This window comes from Peromyscus maniculatus, chromosome 1, assembly GCF_049852395.1.
Source record: "Peromyscus maniculatus bairdii isolate BWxNUB_F1_BW_parent chromosome 1, HU_Pman_BW_mat_3.1, whole genome shotgun sequence".
Lineage (NCBI taxonomy): Eukaryota > Metazoa > Chordata > Mammalia > Rodentia > Cricetidae > Peromyscus > Peromyscus maniculatus.
In genome coordinates this window covers 10,897,242-10,916,777 of record NC_134852.1, presented here as the reverse complement: position 1 = coordinate 10,916,777, position 19,536 = coordinate 10,897,242, and the positions used below count along the sequence as shown (strand labels likewise).

Sequence of the window (19,536 nt, the reverse complement as noted above, 5' to 3'; positions counted from 1 at the left end):
AGATCTCCATGAGTAAACCGGGGATGAGGGGAGGGCAAAGGAGGGTAGGGTTAGGGGATGAGAACATAGGGGAATGGGAGGTTTGAGCTGGAACAGGGATGGAGTGGGAAAGCAATGAAAGAGATACCATGATAGAGGGAGGAATCATGGGGATAGAGAGAAACCAAGTGCTAGGGAAGTTGCCAGGAATCCCCAAGTATCACCCCAACTTGGACTACTAGAAATAGTGGAGGGTGTGCCTGAACTGAAATGGCTTACCCCAGTGATCAGATCAGTGATACCCTAACTGTTATCACAGAGCTTTTCTCCAATGACCGATTGAAGCAGATATAGAAATCCAGGCAGAGCTCCAGGAGTCCAGTCAAAGAGAGAGAAGAGGGATTCTATGAGCAAGTGCATCAGGATCATGATGGGGAAATGGGCAAAGATAATCAAACCAAACTAGTGGGAACTCATGAAAGTTGGATCAATGGCTGTGGAGCCTGCATGGGACTGGACTAGGCCCTCTGCATGGCGAGATAATTGTGTAGCTTGATCTGCTTGGTAGGGGGCAGGGGGCGCTGGGCGGCAGTAGGATCAGAATTCATTCCTGGTGCATGAGCAGGCTTTTCTGAGCCTACTACCTATGATTGGACACCTTGTACAGCCTTGAGGCAGGGGGATGGGCTTGGACTTGGCTCTATGGATGTGCCTCCCCATGATAGGCCTTGCATTTTTGTGGAGGGGAGTGGGGGGTAGGTTGGGTCAGGGAGACTGGGAGGGTGGGAGGGGGAAGAGGGAGGATTTTTGATTGGTGTGTAAAATTAAAATTTTTCTTAATAAAAACCCCTCCATCTCATTTGTTACAGAAACAGAAAAAAACCTATCCAAATATTCACATGGGCTTACAAAATACTCTAGATAGCCAAACAATCCAAATCAAATGAACAGGACTAGACGAACTACTATTTCAAATCTGGAATTAAGGTCTATTATAGAGCCATACTGATTAAAATATCAATTGGTATAAAAATAAACATGCAGACCAGAGGAACAAAACTGAAGATTCAAACATAAGTGCACATAACTTCAGCCACTTAATATTTCACGAAGATGCCACCCCCCCAAAAAAAAACTCAAAACACTAAAAAAAACCCCCAAAAACTCAAAAACCAAAAAAAGAAAGACTTTCAGCAAATGGTGCTGGGAAAACTCCCTGTCCACATGTAGAAGTATGAAATTAGACCCATATCTATCACCTTGCAAAAAACCTAACTCCAACTGGGTCAAAGACTTAAGTATGCAGCCTGAAACACTGAAACTGCTGGAAGAAAACATAGCCAATAGCTTACATTATATAGGTGTAGGAAAGTTCTTTCTGAATAGGACTCCATATGCACAAGAATTAAGGCCAACAATCCACAAGTGGCACTTCATAAAACTAAAGCTTCTGCACAGGTAATGAAACAACCAGGTGAAGAGGAAGTCCACAGGATGTGAGAGAATCATTGCCAGCTATACATCTGTCAGAGGATTAATGTCTACACTATATAAAAACTCAAAACACAAAGGATGAAAGCAAACAACACAAATGGCCCATTTTTCAAATGGGCCTGGGACCTGAACAGAGAATTCTCAAAAGAAATATAATGACTAAGAAATATCTCAGAACATGTTCATCATCTCTAGCAATTAGGGAAATGCAAGCTAAAACAGTGATGTCAACTTATCCCACTTATAAGGGCAAAGATCAACAAAACAACTGACAACAAATGCTGGAGTAGATGTGGGGAAATGGGAATCCTCATTCAGTGTTGGTGGGATTGCCAACTGGTGTGCAACTGTGGAAATCAGTAAGGAGAATTAGAAAAGCTAAAAACAAGTCTACCATATGACCCAGCTCTACCACTCCTGGGCATATGCCCAAAGGACTCGACATCCTAATCCATAGATACTTGATGAACCACATTCATTCACAATATCTAGGAAATGTAAACAACCTTAATGATCCATAATGATGAATAGATAATGAAAATGTGGCACATAAACACTAGAGTTTACTATTCAGCTGTAGAGAAGAATGAAATCATGAACTTTGCAGATGAACAAGTGGAACTAGAAAAGACAGTATTTAATGAGATAATCCAGATTCAGACAAATGTCACATGGTCTTTCTTATCGGAGGACTCTAGCTTCAAATCTTCAGATTTGAGTGTCCATATTCTGGAATAAGTGCAGAAACCAGGGAAGTAAAAAAGTGACCATTGCTGGGGGTAGAGGGTGGTAGAGCAATATATATGGTAAATGGGAAAAGGTGGTACTCTAATTAGGGCAGGGAAATATGTAAATATTGAAGGAGGCAGGGGTAAAGCAACATTAAGGATGCCTGAAAATGTCATAAGGGATCATACCATTAACTATTTACCTACAAAACCCTATAATACACATAAGTCTGTGTAGAAATATACATCTATAATTAAAATAAAAGTTTCTCTTCTGGGCTGACAATACTCCCTTCAAAAGCCAAAGATCACCTAACAAAATCCCCAATACTAGATATGAGAAGCCCTCTTTTGAGTTGTTGTTTAGGGTCAAAGAGACTCCAGAACTCACATAGTTTGTTATTGTTTTTGTTGCCTTCTGTGAGGTGGAAGCTAAATTCCTATTGTTAAAGACTCTGTTCACTTTGGACATAGGGTCCATAAGTCCCTGAGCTGAAACTGACCTGAAAATCTCCTTCCTGAGGACTAGCTTTTGCTATACCAGAGGCGTCATGCAAGCTTCCAAAAGGAGGGATGCAACCAACAATCCCAACCCATGAACCCATGAATCCCACTCCTATGAACCACAACACTGACTAGAATGGCTTGAGAACACAAAGGTTGTAGTGGCGTTAACCTTGGTGTTAATCACTAGTTCTCTAGTTGGACTTGAAACATGCTTGAGAAGAAGGATGCCACATCTGATGTTGGAAACCTATCCAACTACCCAGGGCTAGTGACTTCATGGATGCTGGAGGAGCACTGCAACCAACACTTTCCTAAACCAGCATAATCCCTAACTGCACTCCAAATGTTTGGTTTTTTCCCCACAGGTAAGTGTAGTTCTCACCCCTTATCAAGGAAACTTCTCTTTGCAACAGATGAAGACCATTTCAAAAACCACAACAAATCAAAATGCAGAGTTGTGGAGCCCAGTCTCATTGGCTACATCTATAAAACAACTCCCACACTTAAGGCTTAGAGAACATTGACGAGGAGGTGGAAGGATAAGAGGCAGAAGATCAAGGAGTTTTCTGTGAGAATGTGTCTTCTAGGAATGTCAGAAACTACACCTATTAGTCTTCCTAACATGACTACCCAAATAAGAGCTGAACAGAAAAAACACCAATCAATATGCCTAAGTGGACATGGGAAAGCCCACAAGGTCTCAACCTTATACAAAGACCTAGAGGTAATCAAGGAAAGCTGAGAAATTCTACACACAATAGTCCTGGTCCTTCTAGGAACTGAATTCTGATTTTCACCAGTATCCACTTTCCCCCTTTTTCTTCTGTTAGGAAGGAAGCTATCATCAACAGAACAACTGGTACATTAGAAATGATGGGACATTTGTTTTCATTGTTACCTAAGCTTGGTTGATTTCAGATCAGGTATGAAGAGCAATCCGTAGTCCTATACAGCTGCAAAGACTATGAAACACAACATTGACATGATGACAATATACCTCCAAGGATGTAGTGATGTCACTTATAGGTTGGGCATAATCAACAGATACTCAAGTGGACTTAAGTCCCATGCAACAGGAAGAATTCATGCCAGATACTGTAAACCTGTCCATGACCAGTGGCTGGAGAGGTGATAGACTCTCGAGGGGACCCTACTACTGTCATTTTACTAAACCAATATACTTCCTAACTGAATTCTAAACACTAATCCTTACAACCCACAGATTGAGTGTAGTTCATCACCACCCCTCATCAAAGAAGCTTCTTTTAGCAACAGATGGAAACCTTTCCAGAGATCCACAACTAGTCAAAATGCAGAGAGTAAGTGATTATGGGGGGGGGTGCTCAGCCCCTGCAATGCAACCCCTACAACTAAGGCTCAGGGAACAACATCATAGTAGGGGAGTGGAAACTGTGACTCCTGTTGCTAGTGCCCCTTAAAAATGATAGAGGAACAGAAGTCTCAACAATATGGATGCCAAAACAAGACCAACATAATGACATCACCAGTTGACATGCCAATGTAGACAGGTGAAATCCCACATGGCCCCATACATAGATGAAGAGCTACAGGTGGTTACTGGTTGCTGAGAGGAGAATCAGTTCTTTTTAAGTTATTCAGTCCCAAGTGGTTGTCTTGTACCACATGTACATATGATTATGTTAAATGAATTTAGTAGGTTGTTTATGCATGTGTGCATACACACATGTATATTTACACGTAGCAATAATAAAGGTATCAGTGGTGGCAAGATGAAATGATAGTATACATAAGTAACCCCAAATATTCTACCAGGGAATGTTTACAGCTCATAAACAACTTCAGTGAAGTGGTTGGATAAAAGACATCCACAAACATACCCCCACAACAGAATGCTGGCAATCATCGAGAGACAGCCCGAACTGACCTACTCTGGTGATGGGATGGCCAAACACCCTAATAGTTGTGCTAGAAACCCCATCCAACGACTGAGGGATCTGGATGCAGAGATCCACGGCTAGGCCCCGGGTGGAGCTCCAGGAGTCCAATTAGTGAGGGTTTATATGAACGAGAATTGTTGAGACCAAGGTTGGATAAAGCACAGGGACAAATAGCCAAATGAATGGAAACACATCAACTATGAACCAATGGCTGAGGGGCCCCCAACTGGATCAGGCCCTCTGAATGGGTAAGACAGTTGATTGGCTTGGTCTGTTTGGGAGGCATCCAGGCAGTGGGACCGGGTCCTGTGCTCATTGCATGAGTTGGCTGTTTGAAACCTGGGGCTTATGCAGGGTTGCTAGGCTCAGCCTGGGAGGAGGGGACTGGACTTGCCTGGACTGAGTCTACCAGGTTGATCTCAGTCCTCTGGGGAGGCTTTTCCCTGGAGGAGGTGGAAATGGTGGTGGGTGGGCTGGGAGATGGGGAGGGGGACGGGAGGGGGGAGAGCAAGGGAATTCATGGCTGATATATAGAACTGAATTGAATTGTAAAATTAAAAAAAAATTGACTGAAAATATTAGTAGCCCTCCTATATAAAAGACAAACAGACTGAGAAAGAAATCAGGGAAACACCCTTCACATTAGCCACAAACAATATAAACTATCTTGGGGTAACTGTAACCATGCAGGTGACCTGTATGACAAAAACTTCAAGTCTTTGAAAAATTGAAGATATTAAGATGGAAAGATCTCACATGTCCATGGATCCATAGAATACATAGTAAAAATGGCCATCTTATCAAAAGCAATCTAAAGATTCAACACAATCCCCATCAAAATTCCAACACATGTCTTTACAGACCTTGAAAGGACAATTCTCTACTTCATATGATAAATAAAAAACCCAGGAAAACTGAAATAACCCTGAACAATAAAAGAACTTCTGGAGGTATCATCCTTAATTTCAAGCTGTACTATAGAGCTGCAGTAATGAAAACCACATGGTATTGGCATAAAAGACACATTGATCAATGGAATAGAATAGAAGACCCAGACATAAATCCACACACTTATGGTCACCTGATTTTTGATAAAGAAGCCAGAAATACACAATGGGAAAAAGAAATCATCTTCAACAAATGGTGTTGGTCTATCTGGATGTCTGCATGCAGAAGAATGCAAATAGATCCATATCTATCACTCTGCACAAAGCTCATGTCCAAGTTGATCAAAACCTTAACATAAATCCAGTTACACTGAACCTGATAGAAGAGAAAGTAGGAAAATAGCTTTAAATTCATCAGCACAGGAGACAAATTCCTAAACAGAACATGAATAGCGCAGGCACTCAGATTGATAATAAATAGACATCTTTTATTGGAAAGCTTCTTTAACGCAAAGGACACTGTCTATAGGACAAAATGGAAGCCTACAGAATGGGTAAAGATTTTCTCCAACTCCACATCTGATAGAGGACCAATAACCAAAATATATAAAGAACTAAAGAAACTAGACATCAACAAGCAAAATAGCTCAATTAAAATGGGGTACAGATCTAAACAGAATCCTCAAGAGAGGAATTGCAGATGTCTGAGAAATACCTAAGGAAATCTTCAGCATCCTTCGCCATCAGGGAAATTCAAATAACGTTGAGATTTCATCTTACACCTGTCAGGATGACTAAGATCAGTAACATAAATGACAGCTCTTGCTGGAGAGGACGTGAGGAATATTCCATTGCTGGTGGGAGTGCAAACTTGTACAGCCACCATAGAAATCAATATAGTGGTTCCTCAGAAAATTGGGAATGGATCTACCTCAAGACCCAGCATATAATCAAAGGACACTCCATTCTACCATAAGGACTCTATGTTCATAGTGGCCTTATTCATTATAGCCAGAAACTGGAAACACCCTAAATGTTCTTCAACCAAAGAGTGGATAAAGAAAATGTGGCATTTACACATTTAAGTTATTACTCAGCTTTCAAAAAAAATGACATCATGAAATTTGCAGGCAAATGAATGGAACTAGGAAGAATTATCCTGAGTGAGGAAACCCAGGACCAGAAAGACAAACATGATATGTACTCATTTATAAGTGGACATTAATTAGCAGTCAAGGTAAATCACACTACAATCCATAGATGCAGAGAGGCTAAGCAACAAGGAGATCTCTGGAGGGGTCACATGGATCTTCCTGGGAAGGGGAGATGGCATAGATTTTGTGTGTGTCTTGGGGGGCAAGGGAGATGGGAACCGGAGCTATCAGCTTGTGGAGGGAGGGATGGAGGGAGAGAGTACTATGAGAGATGACTGGAATAAGGAGGCATTTAGGGGCTATGTTGAAACCTAGTGTAGTGGAAACTTTCTGGAACCTATGAGGGTGACTCTATCTAGGACTCTTATTTATGAAGGATAGAGAGCCTGAGGTGGCCATCTTTAGTAACCTCACAAGGCTCCCAGTGGTGGCACTGGGACACCAACCCAGCCTTAAAACTTTCAACCCACAACCGTCCTGCTTTTGAGATGTGCTGGGGGGAAATTGTGGCTCACAGCTTGTCAGAATGATCAATCAATGATTAGTCTGCCTTGAGGCCCATGCCACAAGAGGGACCCTATGCCTAACATTGCCTGGGTGGCTGGGGACCCAAAGCTGGATGGCTCAGAGACCTAGGGATGAAGCAAACACAACTAACCAAAAAAAGTAAATGAGATGATTCCTAACTATTCTGCTATCCTCATAGATCAGTGCCTAGCCAGTCAACATCAGGGCAGGTTCCTCCGGCAGCTGACGGGAGCAGATGCAGACCCTCCACCCAACAGAAACATTACGCAGAGCTCATGGAACCTGGCGGGAGAGGGCGGAGGAAGGATTGTAGGAGCCAGAGGAGTTGAGGACACCAGGAGAACATGGCTCACAAAAATCAACTAGGCAGGGTTCAGAGGGGGTCAGAGACTGAGCAGCAGTCACAGAACCTGCATAGGTCTGCACTAGGTCCTCTGCATATGTGTTGTGGTTGTTAAGCTGGGTGTTCTTGTGGGACTCTCTAACAGTGGGAAAGGGACTGTCTGATTCTTGCCTGCTCTTGGTACTCTTTTTCTCCTACGGGGTTGTCTAGCCCAGCCTTGATATGAGGGCTTGTGCTTCGTCTTACCGTAACTTGTTTTGCCTTGTTCAGTTGAAATCCCTGGGATGCCTGTACTTTTCTGAAGGGAAATGGAAGGGCAGTGGATCTGTGGGAGAGGGAGGTGAGGGGAAACGGGGGGGGGAGTGGAGGGAAGCGGTGTTGTGGTTAGGATATAGCGAATGAGTCAAGAATAAAGAAAACATTGGTTGTGAACTGGGAGAATATAAAAGTTATTCAAGAGATCATGGATTAGAGAGGGAGAGTAAGGGACGTGAAGGAGTTGGAGGTGGGGAAGGGCAGGCTGGAGTGATGTAGAAACAATGCTCATAGATGAAGCTATCAAAACAAAATGGTAGAGGAAACAGGATAGGGGAAGAGACTGAATTCTTCAGAGGGAGTTGGGAAGGAGGATGTGGGCTTTGCTTACCTTACAGTGAATGTTATAAAACTCACCTTGTTTTTCAGCTCCTTGCATGTTTTTCTGGGGAAATGGTGAATGATCTGCAGCTCCTGAAAGAAGGGAGACACATGTCATTTGTCATTGTATGAGATCCATGATTTGGAGAGAGCACAACCAACAGAGCATCAGCATTTTATTCCTGGATTACACAAAGAGAATGTTAAGGAGACCCTGGACGTATAAATGGAAGTGTGTCAGCTTCTGACCTTGGAGTTATGCGCCTTTTCTGGTAAGAGAATTCCAACACAACTTAGGAGGTATTCATGTGTTGCTTAGCAAGGGGGATTCATTTGGAGAAATGCATCATTGGGTTGTTTTGTGGGATCTGGTACACCACAGACTGTTCTCACATGAGTCTTGGAGGTGCAATCCAATCATATAACACAGCCTCTTGATGTAATCAAGAGATGTAGTTCCATGTGAGACAGCAGAGGCTGCTGCAGGCATATCTAGAAGACAGGCTAGTGCCCCGAGAACCCCATTTACTTTTGGATTATGCATACTCCACCCTCTGTAATGTTGCACTTGGCAGGCTAGCTCCTTTACCTGAATGTACTGTTTAAATACACCTTCCTCCAAACACTGCACCTTGCAACCTCAGAAACCTCTGGCTATGCCATGCCACATCTGAACAAGAATCTTTGCTACCCTAGGTAATACATTTATATAGTTTCTAATCAAGTGTATTCCCAATGTATCTGCGTATGAAGTTTAGAAAGGCTGATTTGGCCTCAACTGCTTTTGAGTGCATGAGCAAGAAAGCAAAATTTTGTCCTCTAGTAAGCTTTAATGACATGTAGATCATTAAAATTAGATGCTTTATGTGGACGGGACATTTACAGTAGGAAAAATGAACACATGACCTAATCTATCAAAACAGTGAACCACTCAAACTGCACCCCTTAGTAACCAGTACCTTCTATTGAACCCCATAAAAGGAAGCCCTGAGAAAAATTAGGGCTCTTGAACACTCACTCTTGCAGCCTGCTGTCAATCTTGATGTTTCATCCCTCTGTATTATTACACATTATAGCTTTGCTTTGAATGCAGTCATCTTGCCTGTTTTGCAAATCTGCACGAGCCCCTATTTTTAGTTCTTTGGGTATGAGGTCAAGGACCTGGAAACATCTTCCGCAGTCCCTTGTTGCCAGTAATATTGCAGATGACTCTACAGAAGTGTTTCTAAGGGGCTGAGGAGGCCGCTCAGTTCGTAAAGTGCTTTCTGGGAAGGGGTGGAGAACTGAGCTCACATCTCTAGCACCTATTTAAGGTGAAGAAGCACACATCTTTAATCCCAGTGCCAGAGAGATGGAGACAGGGGGACCCACCCCAGGGACTTACTGGACAGACAGTTTAGCCAAACTGGCAAGATCCAGGTTCAGTAGAGACTTCATCTCAGTAAACGACATTAGTGCATAGAAAATGACGTAGATTGGTGAAGTGGTCAACTCTTATCAGGGAAACTTGTTTTTGTAGTAGATTACTAACAGAAGAATCAATCAAGGCACAGAGAATAAGACTGTGCCCATTCCTACATGGGTGGCCCATTATCACATCCTCCCCCTCCCAAGACTTAGGGATCATTGCACAAGAAGACAAGGAAAGTTTGTAAGAGTCATAGTTGGTGGATGGAAACTGTTTTCTGGACAGAGCAGGGCAGCTGCATATGAATTCACTGTGGTGGAGGCAGAATATGCAGGCTCAGGTTAGACAAAATCCAGCAGGGAGAGGGGAGGTGAGCACAGAATCTCACCCCTGGCTGAAAAGCAGTTATCAGTTGATAGTTTTGGGAAGAGGGAGAACCAATTTTCCTTTTTTTTGATGTTAAAAGTCCAATTTTAATAGAGAAATTGTGCAGAAGGAATCATGGGGATTTTCCTAGAGCCATATACACAGAAATACAACATACACAGAAGAACAGGTATGCAATGCATCTACCTGCAAATTGAACCAAGGCTCCTGGTAGGTTCATCATGTTCCAGTAGGAGGCCATTTATTTAAGAGTAAACTGTACTTGATGAGTTCAAAGAAGGGCATAAAGTTGGGTGTGTAAGAAAGGGCAGAGCAGATGCAACTGAGAGAAGTTTGGGGGATGGGAGGGATGTGACCAAAACATAGGAAATTTTCTAAGAAAAAAAATGAGAAAAGTAAATAAAACAAGAGAATAAGGTAGAGAGCAACTGAGGACAGCAGGCATTGACCTCTATCTTCTGCAGCCACACCTCTCTACACACAGACATGTAGGTTTACCTATGCCAGAACACACCCCTTTCTAGGTAGAAGGTATATACCACAAGGATAAAATGAATAGTATGACAAATTAATTACCATGGCACTGTGCACAAGTATACATTCTGTGCTTTAATTCTATTAGCAGTAGGATTGGTTTTACTTATGCCAGAACCACATCTAACACACAAGGTACTCTTTGCACTGCTAGGTTAAAATGTCTCTGATGTCATCTGAGAGGAACTTTTCATTCCTGTCATAATCTTATGGGATCACTGTCCTATGTGTCCCGCCATTGAACAAAGTGTCACACAGCATGGAACAGAGGCACATAAGGTCATTCCTAAAGGCATTAACAAGCCTTGTGGAGGAACTCCCTGGAGTCTGGAATGAATAACCACAGAACAGGGCAGTGTGAGTCTCAGTGAAAGAAGGATTTGAAACTAAACATTGGGTTGTGTGTAGGTGAGTTATGGAGCTGGAGAGAAGGCTCAGTGGATAGAACACTTGCTTTCAAGGTGTGAGGGTCTCAGTTTGGATACCCAGAAGCCCTCAAAAAGCTGGACATAGTAGTGAACATCTGAAACCCCACTGCCCCTCTGGTGAGATGGGAGATGGAGACAGGAGAATCTCTGGGAGCTAATGACTCATCTATCCTGGAGCACAGCAGCAAAGAACAAGAGCCCTTCTTCACATAAGTCAAAAGGAGAGGATTAACACCTGATGTTGTCCTCTTACTCCCAGATGTGGCTGTGGCACGCACAAGCCTGAACTCAAAAGAACACATGCACATGCCCACACACACACACACACACACACACACACACACACACACACACACACACACACACACACACAAAGGTAAAGTTAAGAGGGGAATCCAGGGAACTTCTGGAAAAAAACCCAGGAGGTAACTGAGCACAAGCATCTGAAATTCAGGGAAGATTGCACACTGAAAGCATCCATCAGCAAGATTTCAGGAGGCTGGCTAGAAACAAGGTGACAGTAAGCAGGGACAGCACGGTATGCTGAGAAAGTGGCCAGTTAACAATCAAGTCTGAAGGCGAGGGTCTCTGAAATGTGTTGAGTGGACACGCTGGCCATGTGCAAGAAGCTAGCGCTGGGACAACACTGCCATAGAAGCTGGGAGTAAGTTTTTAAAGAGGCTGGGGAGATGGCTCAGTAGGTAAGAGTGCTTGTTGTACAAACATGAAGACCAGAGTTCAAATCCCCAGCACCCATGTAAAAACCTGGGCTTGGCCATGAACACTTGCAACCCCAGTGTTAGGTAAGTGGCAGAGAAAAGAGGGCTAGTGTGGCTTGCTAATTCATAGGTGCCTAGCCCAAGGTTCAGTAAGAGACCCAATCTCAAGAGAATAAGGCAAAGAATGCCTTCAGTCCTCATGTGGTTTCCATGGGCATGGGTGTATGTGGGAGTGCATAACCCTGGATATACACAAATAAAATAAAATAAACGAATCCCAAATGAAAGGAGTTAGAGGCAGAGGCAGGCAGGCAGGCACCGTATGACCTCAGTTAAATATGGAATGTACAAGATCCAAACTTAAACATGGTGGTACGTTCTTCTAATTCCAGAACTTGTAAGGTCGATGCATGAGGATTTCAAGTTTGAGACCAGCCTTCTTTATACAACAAGACACTTGAAGAAAGGAACAAACTCATTTATCTCACAACTAAGTTCTTGGGTTCAAATGTGGGTGGTGATGGATTGCTTGATCTAGATTTAATCACCACACAGATTATTTGTTGGTCAAACAAATAATTTGTTGGTCAAACATTGTGCACCTTGAACAAATTCAAACTTTCTCCAATAAATATTTTGAACAAACATTATCTGGTGCTGGTTTACTCAGAACATGTACCTTGTAGCAAGCACAATTCTTTAAAACCATGTCAAATCCCAGCTCTGATAGATCTTATGATCTCAGTTGATGGTTTAACACACCTCTAGAAACAGTTGGATGGTCTGGGCTTAGGCACAAATGGTCATGGGACCTTCTAAATCATCTTTCATTTACTGCTGCTTTGAGCCCAAGTCATATTTTATAGTACACCAGCAATATCAAGAGAAAATTGAAAAAAAAATGATACCCCAAATCCGTATGATAGTTAACAGTCAACTCAACAGGGAGGGAACAAGCTTATGGGCACATCTATGAGGGATTGTCTAGATTATTAACCTCTGAGATTGTATGTGAGGGATTGTCTTGATTACAGTTAATTAATAGGGAAAGACCCATCTTAATTGTGATGAGACGCTTCCCTGAGCAGGGTATTCTGGTGTGTATAACATGGAAAGGGCAAGCTGAGTGCTGTGATGCATGTATTAATCCATTGCTTTCTTCACTTTGACATTTTATTTTGTTTATGTGTATGTCTGCGTAATTGTGTGAGTATGTGTGTCACTTGTGTTCATGTGCTCCAGGAGTCCAGAAGAAGGTGTAGGATTCTCAGGAGCTTGAATTACAGGCATTTGTGAATTTCCTGATGTGGGTGCTGAGGAAACCCAACTCAGGTCCTCTGGAAAAGCAGTAAATGCTCTTAAGGACTGAACAATTACCCCAGACCCTGCCCTTTGCTCCTGACTGTGGGTGTAATGTGACCTCTTCTCTCAGGCACCCTGACTTTATAACTTCTCTCCCACAATGTTCTATAACTTGAAATTATGAGTTTCTCCCTTAAGTTACCACTGTCAAGATATTTTATCACATCTACAGGAAAGGAAACTAAGATGGCCAGGGCCAGTCAATCAATGTCCCTTCGAAGGGCCAGGCAGTAAATACTTTTTGCTTTTTAACTAGATGGCTTAGCCTGTACCTTTTAATTTCTGTGGGAAAGCAGATACAGGTAATAAAGACAAATAGGCATGCTGTTTTCATATAAAACCTGTTTGATGACTGGTCACGGAGGCACATGACCATAATGAGCATCAGAGAGTCTGTGGCAGGAGGATTTTGAGTTCAAGGTCAGCCTGAGCTACATGGTGAGAACCTGTCTTAAAGTCAAACATAAAACAAGCAGTATCCCATAAAAGCTGCTTAACTGACACTGACGTTTGAACACCACGTACCTCCCTGAGACATTTCCCTTTGTATTCTACCACTTAAAAAATACAAAAGTTGAGATGGCAAGAGAGATGAGCAGGTAAAGGCATTTGCCACTGAGGCTGAAGTCGGAGTGTGATACAGAAGCTACAAGGCAGAAGATGGGAAATTCTAACCAAGACCTACAAGTTGACCCCTGACATCAGTATGCATGCCATCCACATGAAAACAAATAAAACAGAAGTGTGGAAATTGTAGGAAGGACTGTAGACTCATGGGTTTTAGAAAAACAGATGATGAGGTCTTTATCTGGCTTTCGGGATTGCATAGTTTATTGATCTTTGCTCTAGGTTAGCTTTTGTTACTGAATGGTGATCAACCGCAGACTTGTAAGTGTTGGGCCTAAGTGATCATTGCATGTTGCTCAGCTTCAAACTGACATCTACATCACCCCTTCCAAGGTTCAGGGGACATTTGCAGAAGAGAGGATGGAAAGAATGTAAGAGCCAGAGAGAAGAGGGAGTGTCGCAGGACCCTGTGTTCCATGCACAATGAGGCTGTTGTGGTTACCTGCATAAGATTGCCCCCCCAACATTCCATCATGGAGGGAACAATATTTTCCTCAGTGACGTATCCATTGGTAAGGTGCCTAGTGTTCCTGCAAATAGGCCCTCTCCTATGCTTCTTTAAGCAATTTGAGTTAAACTTACTGGTTAGCAAAAGAAACAACAAGAATGAAACCGAAACACAACCCTGAGATGATTGCATGCTCTATCTAGTAGATGGTTCAACACCCATGCAAATACAGTAAGTTGACTCAAAGGGCTTTAAAAAGGAAAAGATTGTATGAAATTGGGACGGCGAGATGGAGGATGTCTAAACTACAGGGAATGGGATATGGGTGGAAATGATTGAAATGCATTATGTACATATATAAAATTTCAGACAAAAAGAAAGAAAAAAGGGAACAGCATCCCACCCTAGCCTATCTCCCAGGATAAGGGACAGCTTACTTCTCACTACCCTCGAGTCCTTTGGCGTTCAAGGTAGAATCTTTTTTTATTTTAAAGAGATCTCCATCTTTTTTTTTTTTAAAAAAGAAATCTCCAGGTCTTCAAATATTCCATGAATAAAAATTATCCACAAGAAACTTACCTAATTCGAAAGTAGAATCCTTTTTACCAGGTGTTTTCAATGGTGCTTCTGAAAAAGAAAGTGGAAGACATTTGCATCTTTCAGAACCCAGATCCTAGAGGAGTTACAACTCTTTCTTTCAATCTAGGTTGACTCTTCTGGGGGCACCAAGTTGTTTTCTGATTGTACTTGAGGTTTATCCTTGCAGGAGGGATCTCAGGGATGGTTCTGAGATCATAGGTTCTAGAGAGGTGTGTATGTGTGTGCCAGCATGTATGAGCAGAAAACAACCATTAGCATTGGTATTCAGGCACCATATGCCAACGCAAAAATTCGGAGACAGAGTCTTCCATTGGCCAGGAGCTCAGCAGCAAGTAGGTTAGGCTGGCTGGCCCCAGGGATCTTCTAATCTTCACCTCTCAGTTTTGGGATTATATGTGTGCTATAGTGCTTGGCTTTTTTGAAAAAAACAAAAAAAGAATTCTGAGGATCAGGCTCAGGTACTTATGTCATCATGGTAAGCACTTAACTGAGCTATCTCCTCATCTCTTCTCTTTTTGAGACAGTGACTTACCATATAGCCTAGGCTAGTCCAAAACTCAAAGCAATCCTCTTGCCTCAGTCTCCCCAGCACTGGAATTTCAGGAGCCATCCATCACATCTGACTTATTTCTACATATACTAACCCCTTAAGGAATTCCCTCTTTTCTAGGACATAGTATCGAATGGTCTTTGCTTACGTTCGATTTGTATTGCTACTAATATAGCAAGATCTTCACGGTTTAGCTCTTGTAAGATTTGCAGGGTGAGTCTCTCCATCCAACCAGTGGGGCAGTACTCTGCGAGAATTTCTGCTAGCTGAACTCCATTGGCCAGGTCCAATGCAATCTGGGGGATCTGTTTCAGGGCATCTGGCAGAGGATAGGTCCTTAGGACTCTCTTGAAATTGTTCAATTCATTGTGGTCCAGTTTTTGCAGGACATCCTTCATGTTGATATGGGGCAGATTGGGATATTCCATCCTGACCCACAGGTAAGAGTTGAACTTCCAGATTTACAGAACTATGGGAAGAAATGAAAAGAGTCAGCTTTCTTACCTCAAATACCATGTGCCATGGCAGAGCTATTCACACAGTTAATTCAGTTCCCGGTAGTGGTTATTTTCACGTAGAGTTCCATTCCTTGGCCTAATTTAAGGGGTTAATCTGAGAGTCTTCATCTCTTTGAAAACATGCAAGCCTCTAGAGTCACATTAGAAGTCTACAATGCCACGTCTCCTGTTCCTAGGAGATCATTGATTATGTTAAGCTCACTGAGTATTAATAAGCTGATAGAATCTATGCCAGTCTCCACACCAACCTGATATGTAGTTACCTTGTGGAGTTTATGGAGAGATAGAGTTTTGAATCTGAGAGGTGAAAGCATGTGTACATGTTTACAGACAAACCACATGGAGAAGGAACTCTAAGTGAGAATAGAAACTAAACAGAGGCAATATATTTTACATGGTTGCATGTTTTTGTATTTTTGGTTGTGAGCCTAGCCTTTAACGACTGAGCCATCTCTCCAGTCTGCATGTTTTTAAAAATCCCAGGACTCTAAAAATCAATTCCCTATAGCAGGCATTAAATATTAACAATATTAATCAAGAACTTGAGTTGAAAAAATATCTTGACACTCATTTGAACAGCAAGTTATTTTCATTTGTCCCTGATCCTGGAGAGGGGTAAAGTTTTATGGACAACATACATGGATTTTCAGCCCTGTTCAAATAGAAGAGGATGACTGTACTCATCACATAGCCTCTGCTGATGGCTTGAGGATGTATATATTTATCTCTAAGTTCACCGAATTGTTCACATTAAATATGCATCGGTGTACCTTGAGTTATTTCATTCATTGCCCTCAGCTCTGAGTAATCATCAGAACAGTATCTATTCATGTTGGATAATGTGGTGGAATATACATATAAACTGAAATATTATAATCAAATTGCTGAACATGCCCATGACCTCAAAGTAGTTTTGTGGTAAGAACATTCCAAATATAATTTTTTTAAAAATTGAGAATAGATTTCCCATAAAATATATTCTGATTATGGTTTCCCCTCTCGCAACTCCTCCCAGATTTTTCCCACCTCCCACCCACCCAAATCCATATCATTCCTTTCTCTCATTAGGACACAAGAAAACACTTATAAAATAAAAAGATTAAGATACAATAAGATAAAAATAAACCAGAATAGGACAGAACGAGCAAACAAAGGCAAAGAAAAGGCATATGAAACATACAGATGCAGAAACAGGTACATTAGACACACAGAAACCCTTAAACACAAAACTAGAAACAAAAGTATGTATGCAGAAGACCTGCAAATAAAGACAAAAAATACCCAGACACAGCAATAACAGATAAAAAAAAAGCCTCCTGAAGTTTGTTTTGTGTTGGTCAAGTACTGCTGGTCAGGGGCCTGCCCTTCAGTGTGGTTTGTATACCAAGTAAGACTCTATTGGAGAAAACTAATTTTTCCATGACATAGACACGCACGCGCACGCACACACACACACACACACGTGCGCACACACACACACACACACACACACACACACACACACACGTGCGCGCGCACACACACACACGTGCCCACACACACACACGTGTGCACACACACGTAGACCTGCAGACTTGAAGGGCAGACAAAGGCAGGCAGATGCGGGCACACAGATGCAGGCAGACACACAAACACACAGACCTTTGGAATGCAGCTCAGTAGAGTGCTTGCCTTGTGTGTGGAGACTGTAGGATCAATTCTCAGTTAAAAAATAAAAAGTACATCCACAGAATTAGTCTTTTAAATTATCAGCTAAGAACGCAATTGAAAAAATATGAGTAGATAGGATTCAGTGAGACCACAAGGCTATGACACAAGTTATTAGCTGACTCTTTACATAGACTAGATAGATGATACAGTTCATACAATTGAGAAGATAGAAAAAAAGGCCTGGCTAGCAGTAGGATTCTACTGAGGTGCTGGGCATGTATCTCAGTGAGTAGAACATGGTGTTGAGCAGCAAAAAGAACCTGGGGGTTTGGTCCTCAGCACATCAAATAAAGAGCTTGTAATGCCACATGCCTTCTATGCCAAAATGCTCTAGAAAAACAAAGGCTGCTGTGTAAGAGTGTGAGTGTGTACTGGGTAGCTGTGTGCATCACTCAGAGGTGCATGGTACAGACTTGGGTTGGTATGAAAGCTCACCGAGACTTCCAGGCTGTGATGCCCAGACTCCTGCTTCCCTCTCTCCTGTGTTCACAGGCTGTGGGGGAGTGGGGCAGCTCCCTGTGCTGGCCTCCTGAGGAATCATTCCGGGTAAATGACACCTGCTGCTTAGGCAATGCTCAGCGCTGGCTGCTGTGCCCAGGTGAATCAGATATAGGCAGGTTAAGTGAAAAGTTACGCTTGCTTAAATGTTTAAGGAGGCACTGAAAATGCCTGATATGGAAATACATTGAATGACACAGGATAACTCATCCATCCAGGAGACGAATGTAAATCACATGCAGACAGTAACTGGGACAGATCATCATAGATTTGATACTTCATCTCTATAAACAAAATGTGATGTCCTCTGTTAAGGGGAGATGTTTAGCCCAGGCATGGTGGATCATATAAGTCATATAGCTTAAGAGGCTGAGTCAAGAGGATTGTCTGGAGTTTGAGGTAGCCTGGACTACATCAAGGCCCTGTCCCATAAATGAAGGGGGTGAGGAAAGGGTATAAAGCAGAAGGGACTCTCAGAACAAAACTATAGCATTTTCCAGACTCAGCCCACAGCTTGGTTGACACCCTGCAGGCTCAGGTGTTTCAGTTTTCTGTATCTCTGGGTTCTAAATTCCCTCAGAGAGCACAAAGACCCTGGCATGAGACTTTTGCTGTGCTCAATACCACACCTTCCTCTGAGTATCTGAACCATTGACTTTATCCTGGACTCGGGTTCCAGCGGAGGAAAAGCTGTTGTATATCTTAAGAGTCATTGGAGAGGGCTCCTCCAAGCACAGAGAAGTTCTCAAGGACGTGGTTTAGTTGGTTAAGTGCTTGCCTATCATGCACAAAATGCTGCATAATTTGAGTACAGATACAAGCCTGTAATTTCAGCACACTAGAGCTAGAGCCAGGAGAATCAGTTCAAAGACATTCTTAGCTATAAGGCAAGTTGAAAACCAGCCTGGGCTTCATGAGACCCTGTTTCCAAAAATCACATTTGAGTGCAAACCCCACAACTCCTAATTCTTCCTGGCAAGACATCCAAATATTCAAAGAAATGGAGGAGGGAACCACAGAGACACCACCCCCCAACAAAAAAGAGTAAATAGCTCGACTGTTGCTCACCTCTCCAAAGCCGGCATCTACACAGGCTTCCAGTGCTACAGGTGTGAGAAAGCACTTTTAAAAGTGGCTGCCTTCCCACCCAAGCCCTGTGATTGGCTCCTGGGAATCAATCCCACCACTGAGAAATTTCTATCTAGGAAAGGGATAGGTGGAGACCGATCCCCACCCCAGCCCCATGCTGTTCCTAGCTATGCCAGTGGTTTGCAATTTTGGTTGCAATTAGAATGATCCATTCCAGGGTCGGGGTGGATGGGTGTCATTTCACAGTGCTGATGTCCCAAGAGTCTGTTTTTAGGTTAGGTGGGTGTCAAAACATTAAAGAGCTCTGAAAGTCCAAGGGGACCTGAGAGGAGGAAAGACAAGAGATGGTAATGAGGGAAAAGAATGACAAGAAATTGTTTTCTCTCTTATAAAAAATCTAGATTTATTTATTAATTTTATCACATTTATTATTATTATTATTATTATTATTATTATTATTATTATTAGTGCAACATGTTGCAC

General features: G+C 42.4%; 1 protein-coding gene across 1 annotated transcript in view; it reads right to left on the bottom strand.

Annotated features, from left to right (window-relative positions):
* The window catches only part of LOC143271881 (NACHT, LRR and PYD domains-containing protein 2-like), a 54,849-nt gene extending 39,183 nt beyond the window's left edge, over window positions 1-15,666 (bottom strand). Inside the window, exons 1-3 of the mRNA XM_076564435.1 lie at window positions 15,387-15,666; window positions 14,668-14,715; window positions 8,212-8,268 (exon numbers count right to left, since the gene is read on the bottom strand). Of these exons, the coding sequence (XP_076420550.1) occupies window positions 8,212-8,268; window positions 14,668-14,715; window positions 15,387-15,666 (385 nt within the window). The remainder of the gene's footprint in view (window positions 1-8,211; window positions 8,269-14,667; window positions 14,716-15,386) is intronic.
* Between the last annotated feature and the right edge of the window lie 3,870 nt (window positions 15,667-19,536).